This window comes from Vulpes vulpes, chromosome 12 (assembly GCF_048418805.1).
Source record: "Vulpes vulpes isolate BD-2025 chromosome 12, VulVul3, whole genome shotgun sequence".
Lineage (NCBI taxonomy): Eukaryota > Metazoa > Chordata > Mammalia > Carnivora > Canidae > Vulpes > Vulpes vulpes.
In genome coordinates, this window is record NC_132791.1 from 112,182,070 (window position 1) to 112,206,533 (window position 24,464).

Here is a 24,464-nt window from a genome sequence, read left to right on the forward strand (position 1 = left end):
CTGCAGGGAGCCTGACATGGGACTGGATCCCAGGACCCCAGGATCACGCCCTGAGCCAGAGGCAGACGCTCAACCACTGAGCCTCCCAGGTGCTCCTCTCGATCCTTTCCGCGTTTAACTTCATGCAGTTAAAATCCACAGCCCCTTGCTTTCTATGGCACCAGACCCTGGAGGCCTGAAAGGGGCTTTTCTCCGCTGCACAGAGGTCGACTCGGAGTGGGGAGTGTGGAGAGGAAGGAAGGCCAGCAGGCCGGGCCTGGAATGCTGATGCCCCGGCTAAACCAGCCCAGAGCAGAGCAGTTTGCCAATCCTGTAATGCGTGAGGAGTCCCAGGTGCGGCTGGAAAACATTTGCACGTGTATTACTCCTGAGACACGTCTCCCTTTCCATGATGAAGATGACGCACACAGAGCATGACTGAAGTGAGGTATCTAAGGTCCCACACCAACTACACGACAGAACTTAAATTTAAACTGAAATCTTGGGGCAGCCCGGGTGGCTCAGAGATTTGGCGCCTGCCTTGGGCCCAGGGCGTGATCCTGGAGACCCAGGATCGAGTCCCACATCAGGCTCCCTGCATGGAGCCTGCTTCTCCCTCTCTGCCTCTCTCTCTCTGCCTGTGTCTCTGCCTCTCTCTATCTCTCATGAATAAATAAATAAGATCTTTTAAAAAAAAACTGAAATCTTCTAGCTTCACGTCCAATATTCTTTCTGGTCTGCTGCCTCCGAACGCCAGCTCCTTCTCAGGCAAACTTCCTGGGCATCTACAAGCATCTACTCGCTTGACTGCTTCTTTTCCCTCCATGCAGCCTTTCATTTCTAAGGCCTCCCCATGATGGGGTTTTATCTTTGCAGAGATCTGGAGAGATTCCAACAGGAGACAGTGTTAAGTGGGTAAGAGACGGTATAGGAGTCAGACCAATTTGGGTTTGAATCCAGAGTCTGCCTTTATTACACACACACACACACACACACACACACACACATTCTTCTCAGCCAGCAAGCCATCATTTAAAAGACTGCTTTCATCTACACCTAGAGGGTGAAAATCCTTCCTGATTTTAAGAATACTGAAGATTCCATGGCATCCTTGGACAACTCTTAAAACCAAGAAAACCAAGTCAATCGGAGAAGGACAGTGTACGTTCTCATTCATTTGGGGAATATAAATAATAGTGAAAGGGAATATAAAGGAAGGGAAAAGTAATGTGTGGGAAATATCAGGAAGGGAGACAGAACATAAAGACTCCTAACTCTGGGAAACGAACTAGGGGTGGTGGATGGGGAGGAGGGCGGGGGTGGGGGTGAATGGGTGACAGGCACTGTGGGGGGCACTTGACAGGATGAGCACCGGGTGTTTTTCTGTATGTTGGTAAATTGAACACCAATAAAAATTAATCTATAAAAAAATAAATTAGAAAACATTTCCTACATATTATAAAAAAAAAAAAAAAAACAAGAAAACCTTTCTTAATTCTAACCAAATCGACTCCCATCTTCACCCTGGCCGCAATGCAAGACTCTTTTCCCCATATTCTGTCCTCAATATGTGTGCCAAATCCCCAAGCCAAAACGGGGTCTCTATTAGGGTCTCTCACCTTTCAGGGGAGGCTCTCTACGAGGGCCTCTCACATTTGAGAGGAAAGCTGACAAACCATGATGAACTATGTTTTTAAATTTTTTTTATTGGAGTTCAATTTGCCAACATATAGCATAACACCCAGTGCTTTGATAGGGATTGCACTGAATTCAAGATTAGCTCCTGGCTGGCTCAGCTGGTAAAGTCTGGTTGTGACATCGGGCCCCACACTAGGCATAGAGATTACCTTAAAAAAAAGAAGAAGGGGGGCACCTGGGTGGCTCAGTGGTTGAGCATCTCCCCTTGGCTCAAGTCCTGACCCGGGGGGTCCTGGGACTAAGTCCCACATCAGGCTCCCCACAGGAAGCCTACTTCTCCTTCTGGCTATGTCTCTTCCTCTCTGTGTCTCTAGTGAATAAATAAAATCTTAAAAGAAGGAGAAGAAAAATGAAGAGAAGGAATTTAAAAATAAGATTAGTTCCCACCAAGCTTGCTCCTCTTCTCTCGACTCTGTGTAAAAGGCAGCAGTATGGGGCACCAGACAGAAAGAATTGTTATCCTCAGGTCCACAAAAAACTACATCCGCACTTGAAAGTAGAACCGCTTCCAGTTAAAGGAAAAGAGATTGGGGAAAGCTTATCATAACCCCACCAATTCCTCAGTGTCCCCTCAAAGAGACAAGGCCTACTTCTTTTTTCTTCTTCTTCTTTTTTTTTTTTTTTTTAGTAACCTCTGCACCCAACGTGGTGCTCACACGACCCTGAAGAGACCAAAGCCACAGGTTCTCCCCACTGAGCCTGCCTGGTGCCACGACCTTGCTTCTTTTGCCTTTGTCCATACTGCTCCTCTTTCCTGATCTCATGCCCCTGGCCTCATACTTTTCCTGCTGTTTTCTACCACCTGTCTGTATTGGTCAGTTTGAGACTCTCTCTTTCAGCATCTTTATATTTTCTAATGGCTCCACCTCCTCCAGAGGAGTGAAACTGACTTGTCTCAATTGGTCACACGAGTCTCCACCCATCCTCCTCCTCCAATTGGCACCTCCTTTTTCTACCCAGTCCTCCCTGCTCGCCCTCCAGGACCCCATCAACATTAGCCGGTACCAGATGGAACTCAGGAGAACATTCAATAAACACTGGTTGAATTGATGTGGATGAAACAGGACAGGCTGGGAGGAGGAGTCCTGGGTAAGATGGCCAATCCTTCAGTTGCCCAAAGAAGGGTGCCAACCTCCCTTAAGAGATAGAACTCTGGAGTGTCCTAAAGGAGCAGAGTCCATGGTATCAAAGAGCCTGTAAAGGGATCTCTGGGTGGCGCAGCGGTTTAGCGCCTGCCTTTGGCCCAGGGCGCGATCCTGGAGACCCAGGATCGAATCCCACGTCGGGCTCCGGTGCATGGAGCCTGCTTCTCCCTCTGCCTACGTCTCTGCCTCTCTCTCTCTGTGTGTGTGTGTGTGACTATCATAAATAAATAAAAATAAATAATAATAAATAAAATAATAAATAAAAATTAAAAAAAAAAAAAAAACAAAGAGCCTGTAAGGATCCCTCTCCCTGCAACCAGGCGGTGGATTTGGCTCCAACACACCTCCTAGCCAAGGCTGTATGGAGCTGCCCTATGGTTTTCTACGCTGGGTGACAGGACAGCCTCTCCCACTATTCAGATGCCACACTAACCCAGGAAAAAAAAAGGGGGGGGGAGCTGCCACAAACCACAGCAGCTCTAGAAGTCCGAAGACTCTCTGTAGTAGGAGATGTGCCTCTCTCAACCTGCATGTTCCAGCAGGTGCCCTCCACGTGTGGGCCAGGACAGGCAAGCTGGCTGTGGCCACGATAACATAATAAACACTGAAACGGAGTTCAGCGGTCTAAGTGTAGGGTGGAGGCGCCCCTTAACCTCTCTCGGCTTCAGTTGTGTCCACGTCTTAAACGGGAACAACAGTGGTGCCTAGCGCAGAGTTTTCGTGATGCCCGGCGCGGGCTGTAGGGACCTGCCCAGGTTAAGGACCCAACAGATGCGAGCTGCCAAGGGCTTCCCTGTTCCTTCTGCAGGAGGATGGAATGAGATGGAAAGCGGCGGGCAGCCCCACGGGGAGGGAGTCGCAGGCCCCCAGCCTCGGCCCCGGAGGGGGGCGGAGGGCGACACGCGTGGCCGCCGGGGCGCGGCGCAGCAGCCGCGAGGGCGCCCCCGCTGCCCGCCGCCGAGGTGGGGCCCGGACGCCCCCCGGGGGCCGGGGCGGGGGCTGCAGGCGCAGGTGGGGGGAGCAGGGGCGGCGCGGGGACGTACCTGCTCTCACTGCACTCCTTCCGCTCCCTCACCCTGAGCCACTTGCGGAGGAGGAAGCGCTTTCGGCGCGGAGACGCGCTGGGTGTGGAGCAGTTGGACCACGGGGTGTCCTCGTCGCTGGAGGGCGTGATCTCGATGGACGGCAGCTGCAGGAACTCCTTGCCCGGGGCCAGCACGCCGGGCAGCTCCCGCGCCAGCCCGGCCTCCAGGCTCTGCTCCTGCACGTTCTTCGTGCGGCGCATCTTGAAGCGCCGGCGGCGGAGCGTGGGGGTCGACGAGCTGGACCAGAGCGGGCCGCCCTCGGGCGCGCCCTGGGGCGCGGGCACCTGCAGGGCGGGCGGCTGCGGGTTCTCCAGCATGTTGGCCGCCGGCATGGGATCCGCGCGCTCCGCCGGCCGCCGCCGCCGCCGCGCTCGGGCCGCTCCCGGGGGCCCCGCTCGCCGCCCGAGCCGCGCGGGGGCAGGCCCGGCTCCCGGGGCGCCGCGGGGCAACTCTCCGGGGCGCGCCCCCCTCCGGGCCGCCGCCGGGGCTCCCGCGGCGCGCCCGCTTGTTTTCCTCGCGCGCTCTCCCGGCGGCTGGCGTCCTGGCCTGGGGCTCGGCGGGGCTCGGCGGGGCTCGGCGGGGCTCGGCGGGGCTCGGCGCGGCCCCAGGGGCGGCTCGGCGCGCTCTCAGCCGCTCGCGGTCGGCCGCCCGGGCTGCGGAGCCGGCGTGGCGCTGCAGGGAGGCGGGGGGCGGGGGGCGGGGGGCGGGCGGGGAGAGAGAGGAAGCGAGACACTGGATGAAAACAAAAACAGAAAAGCAGGAGGGGGGAGCCAAGGGAGGGGAGGGGAGGTCACTTCTGTCCAGAAAGGGCACGCACCGGCAGGCAGCGACGGCGGGGGCAGCCGAGCGGAGTCCCCCGGGGAGGGACTCTACCTCCCGCGCGGGCTGCTCCAATCAGCCTAATGAAACAGGATCACAAACCAAACTTTCTCAAAGCACCGATTGGCCAGGCAAGCTCCCATTCGTCTAACGCCCAGCTTTTTCTTTGGGGGAAGGGAGGAATCAGGAATTCAGTCCTCACTCCCCAAGGCCACCCAAGACCCAGGGTTGAGGGGAAAGCAGGGGGCTTTTCATTTTCAGCGGGATGTCTTCGAAGAGAAAGTGCTTTCTTTGAATCGTTCGGGAGGGCAGGCAGGTGCACGGGAAGGCTGGGTGTAGTCAGAGCCCCTTCCCCCCTCCCCTCCCGGCAGGTTCCCTGGAGGCTGCTTCCAAAATGACCAGTTGAGAGGAGAGAAGGGTTCTCTTGTGGAATAAGCTGAGGACAGCAGACATGACTTACGGAGGAAGGACAGACAATAGGATCTGAGAGACACAGGACACACAGGACCAGCAAGGAAAGAGGGACTGATCCCTCTCCATCTTGAGCTGCCCTGTCAATACTGTAGCCCCATCCCAAGCACACAATGAAGTTATTGGAAGGTGAGCACCCAGAAGGCAAAGCATCCAGCAAAGTCCCCTGGGAGTTATGTTCCTGGGGGATGATTCAATTCTGCTTCAACCTGCAAGGGGTATGGACTGAGTCACAGAAAGTCTAAGATGTCCCCAGGTCATGGAACCCAGGAAGTGAATCAGCCCGGGCAGTGTCTGAAGGTAGGCTGACCCACTCACTCCCTAGACCCAAGCACCTCCAGCCCTGAGAGCCTGGCCCGAGAACTGATCCACTTGAACGAGGCATTCTCCACTGGGACTGAGCCTAAACCAGCCCAGCTTCTAGAGCAGAGGCTGTATGGTCCATTCTCCTCCCTCCCAGTCCAGAGCATAAGCCGCTCCACTAATCGCCTCTCCACAAAGTAGAGTCAGTAGCTTTCAGACCAGGAGGAGCACAGAAGAGTGCACCGTTGAATCCACAATTCGATTGGATTTCTCCTCTGCCCCTCTATGGACTCTATGAGTCCAATTTCCAGTGAAGAGCTGATGCCCAGCTTCCCCACCAGCATGGAGGATGCAGGAACATTTCATGAGTGTCCCAAAGCTGAACAAATAGCACATTTCTCAAAGACTACAAAAACTCACTGCAAGAAAATATGTCCCTGCAGGCCAGTGAGACATCAAGTATGACAACTGGCCATGGGTCGGTCCATCACGCCCTGGAATGACCCGCGGTTTCAGGACATTGCACAATGTCCAAGAGGCCAGGAAACCAAGGGAAGTAAGTTTTGCGCTGGGGGACAGAGGTACTGTGGCCGGAAAGCCAAGGCTAGGCCCACCTGTAAATGACTCCCCGGAACATCGGCTCGTCTTATTTCTGACTCTCCACATCCGGCCATTGGCTCCCTCAAAGGTGGTTTGGTATCACTTTTTTTAACTCCCGGACATGACACAGAAAGGAGAAACCCCCTTCAGGTGTCCGGCCTGGCAAGGAACAGAATGATTCTTCCGGCCCTGGGGGATGCTGAGGGCACATGATGGCAACTCCAAACTTCAGGATACGGAGTTAAGCCCAGGCGCCAGTTGCTCACTGCCCTGGACTTCCTCCAAGGACGAGCGCTTTGCAGGGGATCCAGTAACTTCCCATTGCAAGGAACCTGCCTGTTGAGGAGCCTGCTGAAACAGGAAGCCAAACAACACAAAGCAAACACACAAACACGAACATGATGATCCACAACACAGGGCTAATCGACTTGATGGGTATGGGGGGGGAATCACAGGGGGACGCCCCGAAGTTGAGCACTCTGAATTTAAATGGATGCCTCCTAAAAGGAATTAAAGTCACCAGGCTCCCTCTTCCCACCCACTGCAGCCGCTTTTCCCACCCACAATAGGATTCTGGACCTAAAATCTAAAAATCCTGGGAGATTTAATTTAAGCCTTGGGCACAGCAGTAGTTGAGAATGATCATTTACATTTCACCTGGCCTGAGGGAAATCCTCCTCCAAACGAAATCTGAAATGGTTTCACTTGGCTGAGCAGCAAGCAGATGCCCAAAGGACCGCAGGTCCCCAGCACTGTCCTTGCATACTGCTGCCTTCTTTCCTTCAAGCCTTTATCCACTAAAACCCCGTTCAAACCACATCCCCCGGCCCCCTGCCACCTGTTTGTCTTTTTTTTTTTTTTTTTAACCATGGCATGACCCAGTGAGATGATAAAGAGGGAACTGCTTTGAGAAATGAGAGCCCCTACGATGGCGAGCCATCCTTACTGTTAAACAGACAACAAGCGTGTTGAGGGAAGAACCAAGTTTCTCCTCTCTTAGATTCTCTTTGGTATCCCGGGTGTTTTGTGGCATAGTAACCTTTACGCTTCTGTAAAGGACGTCCCTACATACTATTTTATCTTCCCAGTGACCTAGGAGTGAGACAAAACTTTATCCAAGGTCACAGATAAATAATAATCGTCTCAAAGACAAAGCCGGAACTTGAACCCAGGTCTTGGGGAACCCATTGGAGGCCACTGGAATCTCAGCAACTGTATCAGCTCTGGAAAGCAGGGGGGCCCCGTGGCACCCGAATTTTACCAGCCCTCACTTCGGCTGGGTGTATCACGAAGCTCTAGGCCGCTATTCAGTTCCATCCACTGTCTGACAAGTGGGCAAATGGAAGCACAGAATGCTGAAAAATCATTTCCCCAAGCAGCTGGCGGCATGGGGGTCAGGACTTCAAAATCTCAGCCCCTGCATTCCTCTCCCTGCCACTGTCCCACATTTGGCTCCGAGAAGACTCTGTGGTTCTCTCCGGGAAGCTGACCTCACCTCTGGCCTCCCAGACAGGTGGTGGCCAGAACAACCTGGCCTCCCTTCCCCCAGCCGCAGCCAGGCCTCTGACTTTAAATGAAAGGAGCTCATATTACCAAGCAACTGTTGTTTATGCTCAGCTGTTCAGGCTCCCTTTTCCTGCAGACACAAGACACCCAACACCTGTCCATTACTTCTGGAGACCCACTAACTATAGTCTGGTTTTCAGCCAAAACTTCAGGAGGGAACCTAAGTGAAAAATACTAGCTGTGAAGCCAGATTTCTCCTGAGTGCCTATCCCACTGATGTGCAAAGGGCCAGACCCCAGGGACCCACCATCCCAACTGCCCAAGGGGTGCCAGGGGCTGGCAACTCCCAAGAGCAGAGCCAGGAGTGTCCCCCTCAACGCTGCTGCCACAAGCCAGAGGGTCCCCACGGGCAAGCTTGGGACGAGGGAACTTCCAAACCCAAGGGCTGGCCTGTGCACAAGGAAGGGAAAGAAGCAGGCAGCAGGCAGCAGGCATGCACCAAGTGGACCTTGACTACCAGAGAAGCTGGAAATCGGACAGAAATGTGAATGATGCTGTGGCGCGGGGTTATTATCCTTCTTCAAAAGCAAAGTGAAGGATGGGAGGTCCTACCTTCTAGCTCTCCTTGTGCTGCCAGCAAGAGGAAGTGAGTGTAGAGCTCAGTGTGGGAGATTCAGGTTGGATGATAAACATCTATTGAGAGTAAATCCAGTTAGGGACTGGAATGTATGACCAACGATGGGTAGAATGGCTTTCTCTGAACATCTTTAAAGGTAACTGGAGCTTAGTTAAAGGCAGTGGCAGGAAAGAGATGATGTCTTAAAGGCCCAGTCCCCCACCCCCCGCACCAAGGATCTGTGAGGCCCCAGATTCTCTCTTTAAAAAAAAAAAAAAAAGGGCAGTTCATTTATGCATCTTGATTACTGGATCCTAAACACCTCCCTGAAACCCATAAACGACCATAATGTCTTGCATGATGGGACAGAAAATCGGGGACTTGTCACTAGGGTGGTGACGGGACAAGGAGCCAGGAGTGGGGAGACAGGAGCAAGAGGAAGAGCTGGAAAGAAGCTGGGGCCTCACAGACCTGCTATCTGCATTCTGTTCCTTTCAGTAATCCCTACCTCATTTTCCTGAGGAGGTACTAGCTGCCCAAGACGTCAGGGGAAACCGCACAGGATCTGTGTGGTCACAGGAGGCCAGAGCGTGCTGGCTGAACAAATCTCAATAAAACCACAGCTGGCCAGCCACCAGGCCCAGCATCTCCTTCTGAGGAAGAGAAAGGAAATGGCACGAGGCCTGTGTGGAGTCTCAGGTCCCTAGGACAGGGCGCTGGCTTGGCCTCTCAGCCACCAGGAATGCCTGAGGTTGGCAAAGCACTTCCGCCAGCCTTTAGCAGGGGCCAGGGTGAACAATGACGCCACCTCGGGAGAAAGACGGTCACCAGATAAGCCTCCCTGGTTTAATTGCTCATCAAAAGGCTTAAGAGTCAAAGAAGACTTTTTTGCACAGCAACATTTGGCTGCCCTGTGCTCTTGACACCGAGATACCAAGGCACAGCAGACATCATCTTCTTGTCCTCTGAGCCTTACAAGGACGGTCTTTGTGCAAACCAAGGCCGGAAGAAACTTCCTGACGTCACCCTATCTGTCTCCTTGCTGTCCTTGCAGGTGGCATGGTCTGAGTATTACGCTGCTTTCCTTGGAAGTGGCAAATGCCATCGGCACTCCAACCTCGTGACGAAGTGCACAGGCCCAAGGCATGCTATCTGAGCTTTAGACCCCTTTCCACCACTCACTAACTGTTTGGTTTGGGAGTAGGTTGCTTAATTTCTCCATCGCAGTCTCCTCACCTGTAAGATCATAGCGATTAATAACATGTCCCCCCCTGGGTTGTCGTGAGCACTCGAACAGCATAGGACACTTCGAACAGTGCTTGGCACAGAGTAAGTGGTCTGTAAACGTGAGTCTCTATTATCCTGAATTAAGTCCCCTGAGGATACCCCCGTGAGGAAGCAGGACTATTCCTGTTGACTTCCAACTCAAGTTTAATTCTACAAGTACCTGTTAAGCTAGAGCACTGTGTGAGGTTCCTTACCAAGTGCTAAGAGTGCAGCAAGACAAAGAAGGCGTGGTTTGTGCACTGAAGCACACGGTGGAGCAAGGCAGGATTAATTAAGTGCAAAATATAGGTGAAAAAGAGGTGTGAGAAGTGGGAAGATCGCTACATTTTAACTAGAGGGAAAGAGGTGCTGGAGGCTGGCTCTGTGGACGCATCTGTACCTAAGATAAAGTACGAATTCCAGTAGAAAAGAAGAATAGGGCATTCTGGAATAAAGAAACAATTGTTTTTTTTAAAGATTTTATTTATTTACTCATGAGAGACACACAGAGAGAGGCAGAGACACAGGCAGAGGGAGGAGCAGGCTCTCTGTGGGGAACCCGATGCGGGACTCGATCCCAGGACCCTGGGATCACACCCTGGGCTGAAGGTAGCGCTAAGCCGCTGAGCCACCCAGGCTGCCCATAAAGAAACAGTTGTCATAAAGGCACTGAGGGGTCAAGACTCATGAAGCAATTTTTGAAAATAGGGAGCAGTAAGTTAAGGGTCTATGGAGGGACACAGAGGATGTGAGGCCAAATGAGAATCAGATTGGTAAGTGTTCAAAGTTTAGATTTTATTCTTTAAACAAAGAGATGCTGGGATCCTTGGGTGGCTCAGCGGTTTAGAGCCTGCATTCAGCTCAGGGCCTGATCCTCCAGGGCATGACCCTGGGGCCCCGGGATCGAGTCCCGCATCGGCCTCCCTGCATGGAGCCTGCTTCTCCCTGTGCCTGTGTCTCTGCTTCACTCTCTGTGTGCCTCTCATGAATAAATAAAATCTTTAAAAAAATAAAGATGCTATTCAAATTTTTTGTTTGTTGCAGGGGGAATGATATTATCAACCTGTGTTTGAAGACCATCAGTTCTAGGGACTGTGAAATATGTAGTGGAGGAACAAAATATGGGACACAGAGTCCAATCTGGAGGCTCGTATTCAGTGTTTCATATTTTTGGAATATCGGCTATACACACGGCAAAGAGTTCAGGTAAAAGATGGGGGAAAATCTGAAATAGGGCAAGAGAAAAATGTGGAATAAGAAGAGGTAGACAAGGAAAAGAAAAGCCCTGTGAAGATCTATTCGTAGACATAGATTGGAGGAAAACCAAGAATGAGGGATGATTCGGAAGTAAAGGGGAGGAAAGGTGCCAACATTTATTGAATGCCTACTGAAAGCCAGGGCTGGGGCTAAGTGTTCACACACAAAATCCCATGTAACCCTCTCAGCCACCCCGAGAAAGAGATTTCAAAACTCCATTTTAGGATGATGAGAGATTTTAAAAGGCGACTTGCCCAAGTTCACCCAGCTAGCAAGTAGAGGATGGGCACACCTTTCAGCTAGGGTCTCTCTACTGGAAAACTCATGGTTTTTTTCAACTACGCCACACATTTCAGAAAGATAAATGATGCCAAAGGCTATAATGAAGTCAGGCAGGGGAAAGACTGAGATAATTCCATTAGATTTCATAATTAGGTCACTGGTGACCTCCAAGAGAAAAACTGCAGTGGAGCAGCCAGAGAAGAAATGCTATGGCAGAAGTTCAAGAGTGAGTAGAGGAAGTATGAATGGAGGCTTGCAAAGTTACACCACTTCTTCCAGAAATTAGGCAGTGAAGCAAGTAAGTGACATCTAATTTTTTTTTTAAGATTTTATTTTATTTTGAGAGAGTGCAAGAGGGGAGAGGCACAGAGGGAGGGGGAGAGGGAATCTCAAGCAAACTCCGTGCTAAGCACAGAGCCCGACACAGGACTCAGTCCCACAACCCTGAGATCAAAACCTGAGCCAAAATCAAGAGCCAGACATCTTCCTAACTGACTGAATCACCCAGGTGTCCCAATATCTATTCATTTTTAAATAGTCATTGAGCATCTACTGTGTTAAACATTCTTCTAGGACCTTCATCTGGACTGTGAAAAGCAGTGTGTGTGTGTGTGTGTGTGTGTGTGTGTGTGTGTGTGAGAGAGAGAGAGAGAGAGAGAGAGGTGGAGTGGGGGACATTTAGGGCATAGGGATATCAAGTATTTTTCCTTTTAATTTGTGTGTATTTGTGTTGTATTGTTGGTAGATGCTACGTTTCAGAGGAACAAAACGTGACTACGATTATGCCGTTGAAGACAGAGTTCAGCCTGTATCTGCTAAGAAAACTGAAGCATGGTGGAGTACCTGGTAATCTAGCAAATCAATCAAAAAGCATTAATATGCCCAGACTCTAAGCATTCCACAATACTGGGTACGGTGAAGGCCTCCTGAAAAGTTTCTATGAAACCATTTATTCTGAAACATGATTTTTGAACACCTATCAGAGATGACACTGGCCTCCATTGCTTCAAACCTTGGGTGAGAGAGGAGAGTAGAAAACCAATCCAAGAACTACAGTTTGGTAAGAAAAGCCACTTCAGTAGAGGCATGTGTCAAATGCAGTGTGAACCCAGAGGAGAGAGAGATCTTGATCCAGAGAGATCTTCGTGGGGGAGACCGTACCTACCCAAGGTTGAAGGTCAGCAGAGGACCTTTCCAGGTAGAGGAAGCACATGCTTCTAGACAGAGAGGCCACACATGCAAAGACACTGAGGTATGAAAGGGAGTGTGGTATATATATTTTAAAGATTTTATTTTTTATTAATTTACTTCAGAAAGAGAGAGAGAGAGAGAAGCAGACTCTGTGCTGAGCACAGAGCCAGATGCAGGGCTCAATCCCAGGACCCAGAGATCACCACCTGAGCTGAAATCTATAGCGGGACACTCAAACAAACCCAGGCACCCAGAGAGCATGGTATATTCTTGAAATTACAAAAGAACAGTTTGGATCATAATGTTCAGTTGGGTGAGGGCTGAGAACAAGAGAATGTATCTACTATAAATCTTCCTTCACTCACCCATCCAAACATGTTTATTGGGTACACTGTGTTCTGGATGCTGGAAAATAGGGACTCACAAAAGCAAGTCTGTGCCCTGAGGGAGTTTACATCGTGGTGATCACAAAATTCTGGAATGATGGAACAGAGATTTCCAAGAACGAACCCATCATTTTATCGCCACTGTTTCTTCTGTTCGAGATAATAGGAAACAGGCACAGGCAGGTTACAGACTTTTACTGAAATTCCATATCAAAAAGGCAAAGCTTCACAGATAATAAATGGCTTTGCAAACAAAAACCCAGAGACTCAAAGAGCTAGAAGCTTAACTCAGTGAGAAAGGCTCCAAAGGTAGGAAAAGATTCCTTTCAAGTGCTAAAGCAACCCCTGTAGGCTTTTATTTCTGACAAGAATTCCGGCCATTTCACTTTCCCTAAGTCAGAAGATAACCCCTTTTACAGACAAGCAAACCAAGACTCAGTAGAGGCGTTTGCACACTGTGCTCCAAATTGCTCCCAGGGCTGAACGGAACTGTGGTAACTTCCTTGAGACACAAATGCTGAAATTGTAAAACTTGCTTAGTTCTGATGGGAAACAACGGCCTGTTTGCCAAGCATCAGTTGGATACTAGCCTTTACATACCATTTCACCCAAGAAAATTTAGAATCATTTTCTTAGGACTCCAAAAAGGAGTTGAAGAAGGTGGGGGCTCAGTGGAGGATTTTCAGTGGCAGCCCCTATAATCTGGCTTTGCACAACCATCCCCACTGCACCCTGAGTTGTTGATCTTTCTGCAAGGAATGTATCTGGAGGGAGTAACTGTAAATAATTAATTCCTGTAAAATTCTGCATTTACTGTGAGATCTTGCCTTAATGAAAGTCACGCTGTCAGGTGTTCCCACTTTTCAGGAATAGCCCGTTTGTTTCCCCGGCTGTACTCTGCCCTCAAGCTGTCCCCAGTGGCAGGCGTCCCCTGGGCTTGCATTCCGCCCCCCAACCCTTCTTCTAAGTTGCTGACACTCTGGACCACTGCCCTCATAATTCGCCTCAATTCAGTGACTGCACGGTATTTTACATGCCCTGAAATTGAGATCTGGGGATTGGTTACGCTGGGTGAGCTCTACACTCTATTGTAGCTCTAGAGTCTATGAACTAGAAAGGTCTACTTTGCTTTAAGCAATCCTAGTGTATGAAAACAGATTTTTAAAATGTACACGTCAGAATGATCATTCATATAATATAAATCATTTGTTTTATTTTTTAAAAAAGATTTTATTTATTTATTCATGAGAGACACAAAGACAGAGGCAGAGACACAAACAGAGGGAAAAGCAGGCTCCCTGTGGGGAGCCCGATGTGGGACTCCATCCCGGGACCCCAGGATCATGCCCTGAGCCGAAGGCACAAGCTCAACAGCTGAGCCCCCCAGGCATCCCAAATCATTTGTTTTTACAAAAGGAACCCATTCAAATAGATTGTTTCTTTACATGTACAAACATTTTTATTCAATTAATAAATGAGTAAGGCACATTCTAGGAGGAAGCCACCTGCTAAGTAACTTGATAGTGTCCAAATAAACATAAAACATGTCCCTGAATGTTGAATGGCCTTGTTTCTCCCTATATCCAGGAAAAGAATGAGCCCAATTTCCCATATCCTCAATCACTCCCCTGAAGTAATCTGGTACTTTTGGAAGACATATATTAACTCCATCTGACAGCTGGAAAATGTATGAGCCCTAAAGCTTCCTGAGGTCATCAAATTGTAGGCATGCAAGAAACATTAGAAATTTAGTCCAATTTCATTAGATATTTGATCTGTCCTTCCTCCGCCCCATCCCACCCAGGTTCACAGCTGAGAAACTGAGGCTCTGACAAGAGAAATCTTGGACCAGGTCACAAGGCTGAAATTGAAAATGCTTTTTGTAAATCAAACATCTTTTAGCCATATTTTACCTTGATCACTTCTGGTATAGATTTTAGAGGTAGCATTTTTACTTCTAAGAAGAATTAAAAAACAAAAAAAAAACAACAACAAAAAAAAAGAAGAATTAAAAAACAAATTGCACTAAGGAGTCCAAATGCTCATTCTGCTTTTGTCTCCACCCATCCCACGTGCGTCTCATTTCCTCATAAGCCCACACACAGCAAGGAGTTAATGAAATACCTTGATAGAACTAATCCCAACATGTAGACGTGGAGATCTGCACAAAAAATGTAATAGAGCAGTTCTTTTGGAAAGCTTTTGGAAAGGCCTCTTGGCTTACACAAAGGGAGTTCCTTTATGTGGGGAGTTTCCCAAATGCATTTTATATATTACCTGATTTACACACAACTTTGCAACACCACCACTTAATAAAAGTATATCTCTAAATAATCAATTTATAGGCTCGTACCCTTGGGGTTCAAAGCCAATATATAATAATGAGGACTTGTACCAAATACAAAATCAACCAAGTGTAGATTAGGAATGTTCCAGTGTCCTAAAGATTTTCCAATTCACCTAGGATTTCTTGAGCCAAGCACTGTCTTTTCTCCAGAGGCCTTCGAAACATCCAATGAGTTAAGTGCCCTTTTTTCCATGTTAGCAATAGAGGAAACTGAGGCCCAGAGAGATTAAGAATTTTAAGTGTCAAGATGGGATTCAAACTCAGGGATTCTGAATGCAAAACCAGTGTTTTCTCCACTCTATCATATTACTCCATTTCGACTTTTTTAAAAGAGTTTTTTTAAAAGACGGATTTATTTACTTACTTATTTACTTATTTATTTATATGACAGCACACGCGCACACACACAAGCAAAGGGATCAGCAGGCAAGAGAGGGAGAAGCAGACTCCCCACTGAGCAGGGAGCCCAATGCAGGGCTGGATCCCAAGACCCTGAGATCATGACCTGAGCTGAAAGCAGATGCTTATTGAATTGAGCCACCCAGGAACTCCTCTATTTCAACTTCTTATAACAATATATCTTTCCAGTCACCATTCAAGCTGGTTGTATCATTTTTTAAATGAAGCCTTTGACCTGATTTGCAATTTGGTCAACAGATTAATATTTGGGATTGCCGTTCTGCAAACCAATCACTTCGTTTCCCTGTTTAATTCAGTTTCTATTTGTGTCCTAGCTAAAATATGCTGCCAAGTCAACAGCCGTTCCCTTGGGGGTTCCTGTTGAATTCTAAATATTTTTCAAAGAAATGCTATCCCAAATATTAAACAGAGCTTACTTTCTAGAAATACATAGTTTTTAAAAGTTTATTTATTTATTTAGTAATCTCTACACCCAGCGTGGGGCTTGAACTCACAACCCCAAAATCAAGAGTCGGATGCTTTTTAGCCTGAGTCAGACAGGCAAGAACTATTTTTAATGGCATGCTCAGGCCACATACGCAGCTTCATATTTGCAACCAGTAACATCAGTATAGCCCTCATTCCTAATTTGTCCCCAAATGTTTCTAATACCTCTTACCTGTTAAGAAGTCTACCTGTCCATCTGAGGTAAGTTAGCAGAGATCTCCAAGTGCTGGAGCCCAGCAACTCCTGTAATTGAGGGTTGTCTGCAGGAAGGTCCTACCTCCCCCAAGCACGCGGAGGCGGAGGGGACAGTGGGCCTCTCACACGGGGGGGCAGCCCGAGGCTCCACTAACCTGGTTTGCTTTGAACGAGCCTTGTCACCCCCTGCTGAAATGGTCACTTACTAAAACACCCTTGGAAGCCCCTTCTCTGTGGTCTTCAGGTTCTAATTTAGCTTCCAAAGGTAAATCTGACTTGTTTTCGGGATATAGTAAGGCACTGGCTTAAATCTTGCTGGCCAAAGTCTCCGTTCTTGAAGGCTTGCTCACGTGGTCTCCTTCTGTGCAAGTTCACCCTTGCCTCCTTGGACCTTGGAACCAGGACATTAAGCTCCATCTTCAGCATAATAAAATCTCCCCAGCTTCACTCAAAGAACAGCCAGTCAGCACTCCTTGGTCCCACTGTCCTTCAGGCAGAGCCTAGGATACTAAGATACCAAAACTAGGTGACTGCCCTGCCTCTGTCTCCCTCCCACCACCATCTCTCTCTCTCTCTCTCTCTCTCTCTCTCTGTCTCTCTATCTCTGTCTGTCTCTGTCTCTCTATCTCTCACACACACACACATACCATTCTTAAAGATTCCCCTACTTCCTTCAGTGACCAGACACTGTTACTTCAAAAATAAATGGCGAGTTCCCCATCAATGGAGCTATTCAAGCAGAGACTGAACCTGCTGGGACATTCTCACATTGAGGTAGAGACCAGATGACCTTAGAGGGCATTTTCAGGTCTAAAGTTCAAGCAGATTCCAAGGTTCTGTAGCAAGTCTGCGCATATTCTTGGTTTCCCCATTGCCCCTTGTGGCTTATTTTCTCCTTTGAGAATGTCCTCCATATTCAGTTAAATCAATCCTTACAAGTACTTAAAAAAAAAAAAAACCTTGCAGGGTGCCTGGGTGGTGCTGTCCATTAAGTGACCAACTCTTGGTTTCAGATCATGTCATGATATCAGGGTTGTGATCTCAAGGTCATGATCTCAGGGTCGTGACCTTGGAGTCGTGGGCTGGAGCCCTGCATGGGGGGGGGAATTCTCTTTCTCCCTCTCCCTCTACCCTGCCTCCCACTCTCTCTCTCTCTCATGCTTTCTCTCTAAGATAAATAAATCTTTAGAAACAAAAACAACCTTGGAGCAGTTTACCCACTCTGCTTTTCAACACATCATTATCGTCTTGTATCATAATTATTGATGTGCATTTCCTACCTCCCCTCAGACTGTAACTGCCATCTGGGCAAGATATATGCCCCACTCATCTTTGTCAGCCTGTTACAGAGCTTGCTGCCTCATACAGGATATATGCTCCATAAACATGTGTGAATGAATAAATGATGGGGTGGGGGGGGTAAGCCAGGAAGGCAACACAGGTTTGAAGGAAGCTAAGGCAATTTGTTTCCCAGCTCCTAGCTCTCTGGAGATTGCTACTCCACTGCAAAACCCTTCTGGAGAGGCAAAGGCTGAAGAACATCATTGGTCTCGGCCTGGCAGGAACCCTAGAGACAGCTCTGAATACGGTCATAATTTCCCTGAGATTATCACGTCACACCCACTACATCATAGAGGAGGTCTCAGGAGAAGTCACCTGGAACTATATTGCTCTTTGCCCAGGACAGTCATTCCTGATTAATTAAAAGCTCAGGTTTCTTAGGTAAGAGGGTTTGGACTATGGATCTTTGGGGAGCAATGAAAGAACAGAACAAGAATGCATTTGGAAACAGCTGCTTACCTACCCACTCTTAACACCCCGGGTTGAGCTTAATCAATCCTCTTTCTCTTATTGGTGATGGCCTCCGTTTAACCATCCCTGAGAGGAGAGAGTTCATCCTACACTCTTTTGAAACCCAGGCTGACTTGAGTTCGGGTGCTCCCCAACACTCAAGAACATTACCATCCCCTTCCATCGTTTCCTGCCCAGAGGATGTCTGCCAATCCTGATTATAAGGCTGACACGAAGCCATCATTTATTCTTCCCCCAAATGTCTGTTTATTTGAGTTTCGAAGCAGACACATGCCTTAGAGGAAGCCAAGCCCCACATTTCATAAATAAGACACCAAGCTCAAGAAGTGCCTACCCTGTGACTGCCTTTGTTAGCTTGTTTGCTGAACTACAAAAGATGAAGTCGATCCATTAACTGGGGGAGAGCTGAGCCCAGAAACACATTACCATGACTTTTGAAAAAAAAATGAACCTTATTTCAAGAACAGTTTTAGATTTACAGAAGCTACCACACACACTTCTAAAAGCTAAACTACTTCATCCTTCCTGTTACTGTTTTACTAACAGCACCCTCTTATGTCCTATCTCAAGACCATCACACATTGTCAAAATATTTCGTTTTCCATTTTGCTGGCACTAAGTACCTCATATGGGTAAGTGGTTGGCTCAGGTCCAGAAACAAGTTACTTGTTTTCTGAGGGGAGATGTTTTAAAGAACAAACTTACATACCCGGGTTCTATACTGAAGGTAGAAAGACCATTTGATTTAAATTAGATCAATAGCTGAGCACAATCATAGTAAGACTAGTTAACATTTATTGCACACTTACTAAGAATCAGGCTCCATCCTAATTAGTCCTCACATCGACCCAATGAATTAGCTGTTATCCACATTTCCAAATGAGGAAAAAAATGAGGCTCAGAGAGGTCATTCAAGGACACACAGCTAGGGGCGCCTGGCTGGCTTGATTGGTGAAGTGCCTGACTCTTGATCTTGGGGTCATGAGTTCAAGCCCTACATTGGGTGTAGAGATTACTAAAAAAATGCATAAATACGTTTCTTTAAAAAGATATACAGCTATCAGCAGCTGGGCTGTAGTTCAAACTAGACAAGTGGTGTTAGAGTTGATGCTCTCCCATGGTTAGCTTGGTCTCCTCTGTGGTATGGAAGGGTCTCAGTCTTAAAAGTCAGCATAATAAGGGCACTGGGTGGCTCAGTGGTTGAACATCTGCCTTTGGCTCAGGTCGTGATCTCAGGGTCCTGGGATCCAGTTCCACATCGGGCTCCCTGCAGGGAGCCTGCTTCTCCCTCTGCCTGGGTCTCTATCTCTCTCTGTGTGTCTCTCATGAATAAATAAATAAAATCTTAAAAAAAAAGGTCAGCATAATAGTCCTAAGTTGATATCTGACTTGACAGCTCATTCATACACCTAGAATACACAGTTACTGCATGTGCCTTGTACAAAATATCACATACCTTCTTAATATCCACCCCATGATTGGTTTGAAATAAATATAAATTCAGTATGTGCAGATACAAATCTTGGACATATGAATTCCCAAGCTGGCAGACATATTTGCATATCCCTGACATTTACAGCATATTTTTCAATTGTATCAAACATGTAATACTCATTTATTTCCTCACTTATGGGAAACGGTATAACCCAGCAATTAAGTGCAAATAAGTATTAAGGGTTTGGCATGAGAACGTCTGTGTTCAAATCCTGGAGCCCCCACGTACTAACAAGTTAATGAATCTCTCAGTGCCTCAGTGGACCCAGGTGCAGAACCAGACTAAGTACCACCTCCTGGGCTTGTCATGAAAGAGAAACAAGATGATACACATAAAGCACTGAGCACACAGTCCCGAGCAAACGAGCAAACGGTAAACGCTAAGTGAAATCCATGATTGCATTATTTTTATGCCTGTGGTCACGTGCAGAGGCATTGCATGTTCATCACTAGTGTAGTAACGGGTATGTAGTAACGGTTCATTACTAGTGTAGTAACGGGATGTCTGGTCGCACTCACACATCACACACACACCACCGAGCACTATAAAAATCTGCTCTACAGAGCGCCACCCACGCTGCATGTATGAAATCCACTGATCATTTCAGTAGCTCCTCACTCACACACAGACACATGTATAACACACACAAACGCACACAGAGGGATCCCTGGGTGGCGCAGCACTTTAGCGCCTGCCTTTGGCCCAGGGCGCGATCCTGGAGACCCAGGATCGAGTCCCATGTCGGGCTCCCGGTACATGGAGCCTGCTTCTCCCTCTGCCTGTGTCTCTGCTTCTCTCTCTCTCTCACTGTGTACCTATCATGAATAAATAAAATTAAAAAAAAAACGCACACAGAGATTGGTAAAGACTAAAGTCAATTTAAGAGGTTAAAATACAGGTTTACTTAATTCAAGGCTCTGGGGAAGGGGGGAGGTGGAAAGAGCGACAATTGGTACTGCTGTGATCATTATTGTTACCATTACCACTGGCATGAAAAGGACCTGGCTTTCAGCGTCTCCAATGTCTGTGCTTGTCTTTTCTAAAGGACCCAGAGAACGCTCTATTGCTTCCTTACAATGGGACTGGTTTTGCCATTCAATTATCATCTCCATCACACTCAACAGAAGTTAAAAGATAGCATTTGGGTCGTCCATTCAAGCAGGTGATCTCTGTATCCCTTTCATTATGGGAGAAGCAACTGGTAAAGTTAATGCAATGTACTGTAACTAATGCCTCACAGATGCCCAAAGCACTACAACCCTAATCCACTTTGAAGACTAACTGTATTCAGAATGCTAGGTTTTATATTAAGCTATATGTTATAGTAAAATCAGCTGCAGGGGAAAATCCTCTTTGAACCAAAGCTAAGCCATTTTTCTTTATTTCTACAACTTAGAAGAGCCTGGTGCAAGAGTGGAAAAAAAAAAACCAACAAACGTCAACAATAAGATACCAATTGAACTTCTGGTGGAGCTAGAGCAATGGCAGCTATGTGGATTTTGCACAAAGGCTATGTGGTATGCGTGACATCTAGAACCCTCATGGACATCACGAGGCCAAGAAATGAGAGCATTCGAACAAAAAACACTGGGCGCCTGGCTGGCTCGGTTGCTAGAGCATGCAACTCTTGATCTTCGAGTTGTGAGTTCAAGCCCTATGTAGAGTTTACTTTAAAAAAAAAATCTTAATAAGGAACACTAAAAGCTAGCCACAAAGTCACTGCGCTACCAATGAAGCATGATAAGAGGTCAGTGGTTAAACAGTGACTAACAAGAAAAGAGGGAAACTCCACGTTTTTCTCTCTAATCCCTTCCCGTATGCTTAATGGAACATTAAATTTGTTCTGAATTTCTGAAGAAAAGAATGGGATATACAAATAGTCCCTGGATTCTTGCAGAAGTTTCTTATATCCCCCCTCCCATAATTATGTTTCCTGATGTTTGTTGATCCATTTTTCTATTCAAGGTATCTTTCTATTCAAGATATTTTCTTTTTTTTTAATTTTTTTTAATTTTTTTATTTATTTATGATAGAGAGAGAGAGGCAGAGACACAGGCAGAGGGAGAAGCAGGCTCCATACACCGGGAGCCCGACGTGGGATTCAATCCCGGGTCTCCAGGATCATGCCCTGGGTCAAAGGCAGGCGCTAAACCGCTGCGCCACCCAGGGATCCCTATTCAAGATATTTTCTATTCAAGATATGTTGCACTCATGCAATGAGGGAAATGCAGGAAAGGTCAAGGCAGAGTGCCCCATATCTCTCATGTTGACACAATATGCTTTGTTACATTACTCAGAGGGATGAGGGGAATAAAAAGGAGTGACAATAAATAAGCAAGTGTCATTTCTCTCCTTTGCTGGTGTGGATGGCAGGAAACATGTGCCCCACCTTCTAGTAGTAGTAAGATCCCAGGTCTAGGTGAACTGAGGGCAGAGTGAGATATTCCATGCTCCTTTCCAGGCAGGTAATATTCAAGCTCAGGATGGATTCAGTCTAGGGGCACCTGAGTGGCTCAGTCAGTTGAGCGCCCAACACTTGATTTCAGTCCAGGTCATGATCTCAGGGTTGTGAGATTGAGCCCCACGTTGGGCTCCATGCTCAATGGGGGGGGGGGGGGGGAGGTCTGCTTAAGACTCTTTCCCTCTCCCTCTGGCCTCTTCCCCTGACCCCACTCACACTTGTATGGCTGCGTACTCTCTCTCTCTCAAATAAATAAGTAAATCTTTTTGAAAAAAAGACAGATTCAACCTAAAAACTCTAATTATAAGGGAAAAAGAGAGTGGATGCAGGTCTTTGAATTTCTTAGCTTACAAAACATACTCAGTTAAGGGGAAAATAGCGTCCACAGGGAATAGGGCTTTCATAGAACAGCACAGAGCTATTGCAAAGCCACATGTTGAAATGAAGTGAGAGTCCTACACTAAAACCTTTTGACTTTCCAATCCTAAGATTTTTGTGATTTGGAGGAGGAAGGCTTTCGATTGTTGAGCAGACCTGAGTACAAATCCTAGCTCTGTAGTCGCCGCTCTGTGACTTAGCCAAGCTACTTACTTCTCTAGGGTTCCAACTCTTTGTGTACAAAGAGGAAAAATACTACATGCTTCCTGGGCTGCAAAAATTAAGTAATATGCTACAAGTAAAATGCAAACCCTCAACACATTGGCTAGGTTTTGCTTCTTTTTTTAACAGTAATAATTATTTTTTATACAAGAGAGATGGTTTATTTAACAATGAAAAGTTGGTAACCACTAACAGACTAAGGAAATCATGGTATTTTCACCCAAAGGAGAAATGCAACTATTAAAAAATATAAACATAGATCTACTATATATTTAAATTTTTTTGAAGTAATATCTACATTCAACATGAGGTTGGAACTTACGAGTGAGGTGATCAAGAGTCACATGCTCTACTGTTAGAGCCAGCCAGGCACCTTTGTGTACATTTGTATACATTTGCTGGAAGTGGAATGATTTTGTGCATACACCAAAATTATAACATTTGTGTGTGTGCATAATTTTCTGTGTTGTACTAAGTGACATTTTTATAGATTATTTGCTCACAATAACTGCTTTTAAGAGACTATGTTTTTAATCTAAAAAAAAAAGTCCAAATTAAATTCATTCCTTAATTTAAAATTAAAAAAAAAAAAAAAACTAGAGACGTGTAAATGGTCCCTTCTGAATCTCTAGCGAAATATAACCTCAGCCAGTAACACCGATCCCACCCTTGCCACATCCCTCCTAAAGAGCAGCAGATCAGTTCCAGCGCTGATGTTATCATTTCTAGAGACCAATTCACTGGAATCGCTAAAGGAAAACCACTGTCTTCCTCGTTTATTTAATTATGAACTCTGCTGAAGATATTTGTTACACCTGCTATATGCCAGGCACCATCCTAGGTGCTCGGTCTGTAAGGATCCTGCCCTGGATGAGCATGTAAGCTACTAAAAGAACTTCTAAAAGATCAAGACTCTTGATCTCAGGAGTTCAAGTCCCATGTTGGGGAGAGGGTTTACTTAAAAAATAAATAAATAAAACAAGACTTTAGAAGAGAAACTGCGTATTTACACAGAAGGTAGTGGGAAGCCCCAGAGGAGGTTCACAAGGCACTTGAGGGACTGCCTCCGTATGTCAGCAAACCGCAGGAAGGCATGAGATGGAGGCGTATCTCATAAGTAAAAATCCTAAACCTTGCCCAGAAGCCACTCAACTCAGCCGGTAGGCAGCAGGGCCAGGGAGCCTCAACGTGATTTCTTCCCTCTGTCACTGCCTCTCTCTATGTAAAGTGATCTGGAAGTTTTGCTGGCCAGCATCTTCTTCCTAGGTCTTCCTTGTCCTTCCTCAAACCCTGAGTGGGCATGTGATGTCCCAGCTCTCAAGAAGAGGAGATGGTAGGGGCACCTGGGTGGCTCAGTGGTTGAGCGTCTGCCTTTGACTCAGGTCATGATCCTGGGGTCCTGGGATCGAGTCCGGCATCGGGCTCCCCACAGGGAGCCTGCTTCTCCCTCTGCCTGTGTCCTGTGTCTCTGCCTCTCTCTCTCTCTCTGTCTCTCATGAATAAATAAATAAGATGTTTAAAAAAAAAATAGGAGACGGTTCCACTGCTTGTAACAGGGTTGTGTGCAGCAGCCACTGCCTGTGAACCAGTGCTGGCAGCCTGGGACGCCTATGTCAGTAGAGAGCAAGGGATGCTGAGGCTTGGATCCCTGGCAGCCTGAGAGCCACCCAGGCTGGGGCAGCTAAGGGACATCTGGGCACAGCTGATTTCCTCTGAAATAGCTGTTTCTGCTCTGTCTCAGCAGTAGGCTGGAGTGAAAAGTTCTCCTTACACCTGGTCTTCCTCCCCTCCCCTGCCCAGGCTCTTTCACTCCCTTTTCCTCCTCCACTTTTTTCTTCCCTCCTTTTCTTTGTAAGATTTCCCCTCATTGCCTTTCTTTCCATTCCTCCTCCTCCTCCTTCTTCTCCTTCTTTTTTAAAAATTTAAAAAATATTTCATTTATGTATTTGACAGAGAAAGAGCACAAGCAGAGGGAGTAGCAGGCGGAGGGAGAGGGAGAAGCAGGCTCCCCACTGAGCAAGGACCCTCGGATCATGACCTGAGC

At 47.3% G+C, this 24,464-nt stretch overlaps 1 protein-coding gene across 7 annotated transcripts in view; it reads right to left on the reverse strand.

Annotated features, from left to right (window-relative positions):
* Nucleotides 1-24,464, reverse strand: part of GRAMD1B (GRAM domain containing 1B) — a 234,556-nt gene that overhangs the window by 161,187 nt on the left and 48,905 nt on the right. For 2 of the 7 annotated variants that reach the window (XM_072729495.1, XM_072729493.1), the window contains exon 1: nt 16,030-16,359. The exons of 1 other annotated variant lie outside the window; for it this stretch is intronic. Coding sequence is in view for 4 of the 6 variants with exons in the window: in XM_072729481.1 (XP_072585582.1) it covers nt 3,866-4,239 (374 nt within the window). In the remaining 2 variants the exon portion in view is untranslated. Of the gene's footprint in view, nt 1-3,865; nt 4,440-16,029; nt 16,360-24,464 lie in introns of those variants that run through there. 4 more of the 7 variants (XM_072729481.1, XM_025999014.2, XM_072729480.1 and 1 more) reach the window with 4 other exon arrangements.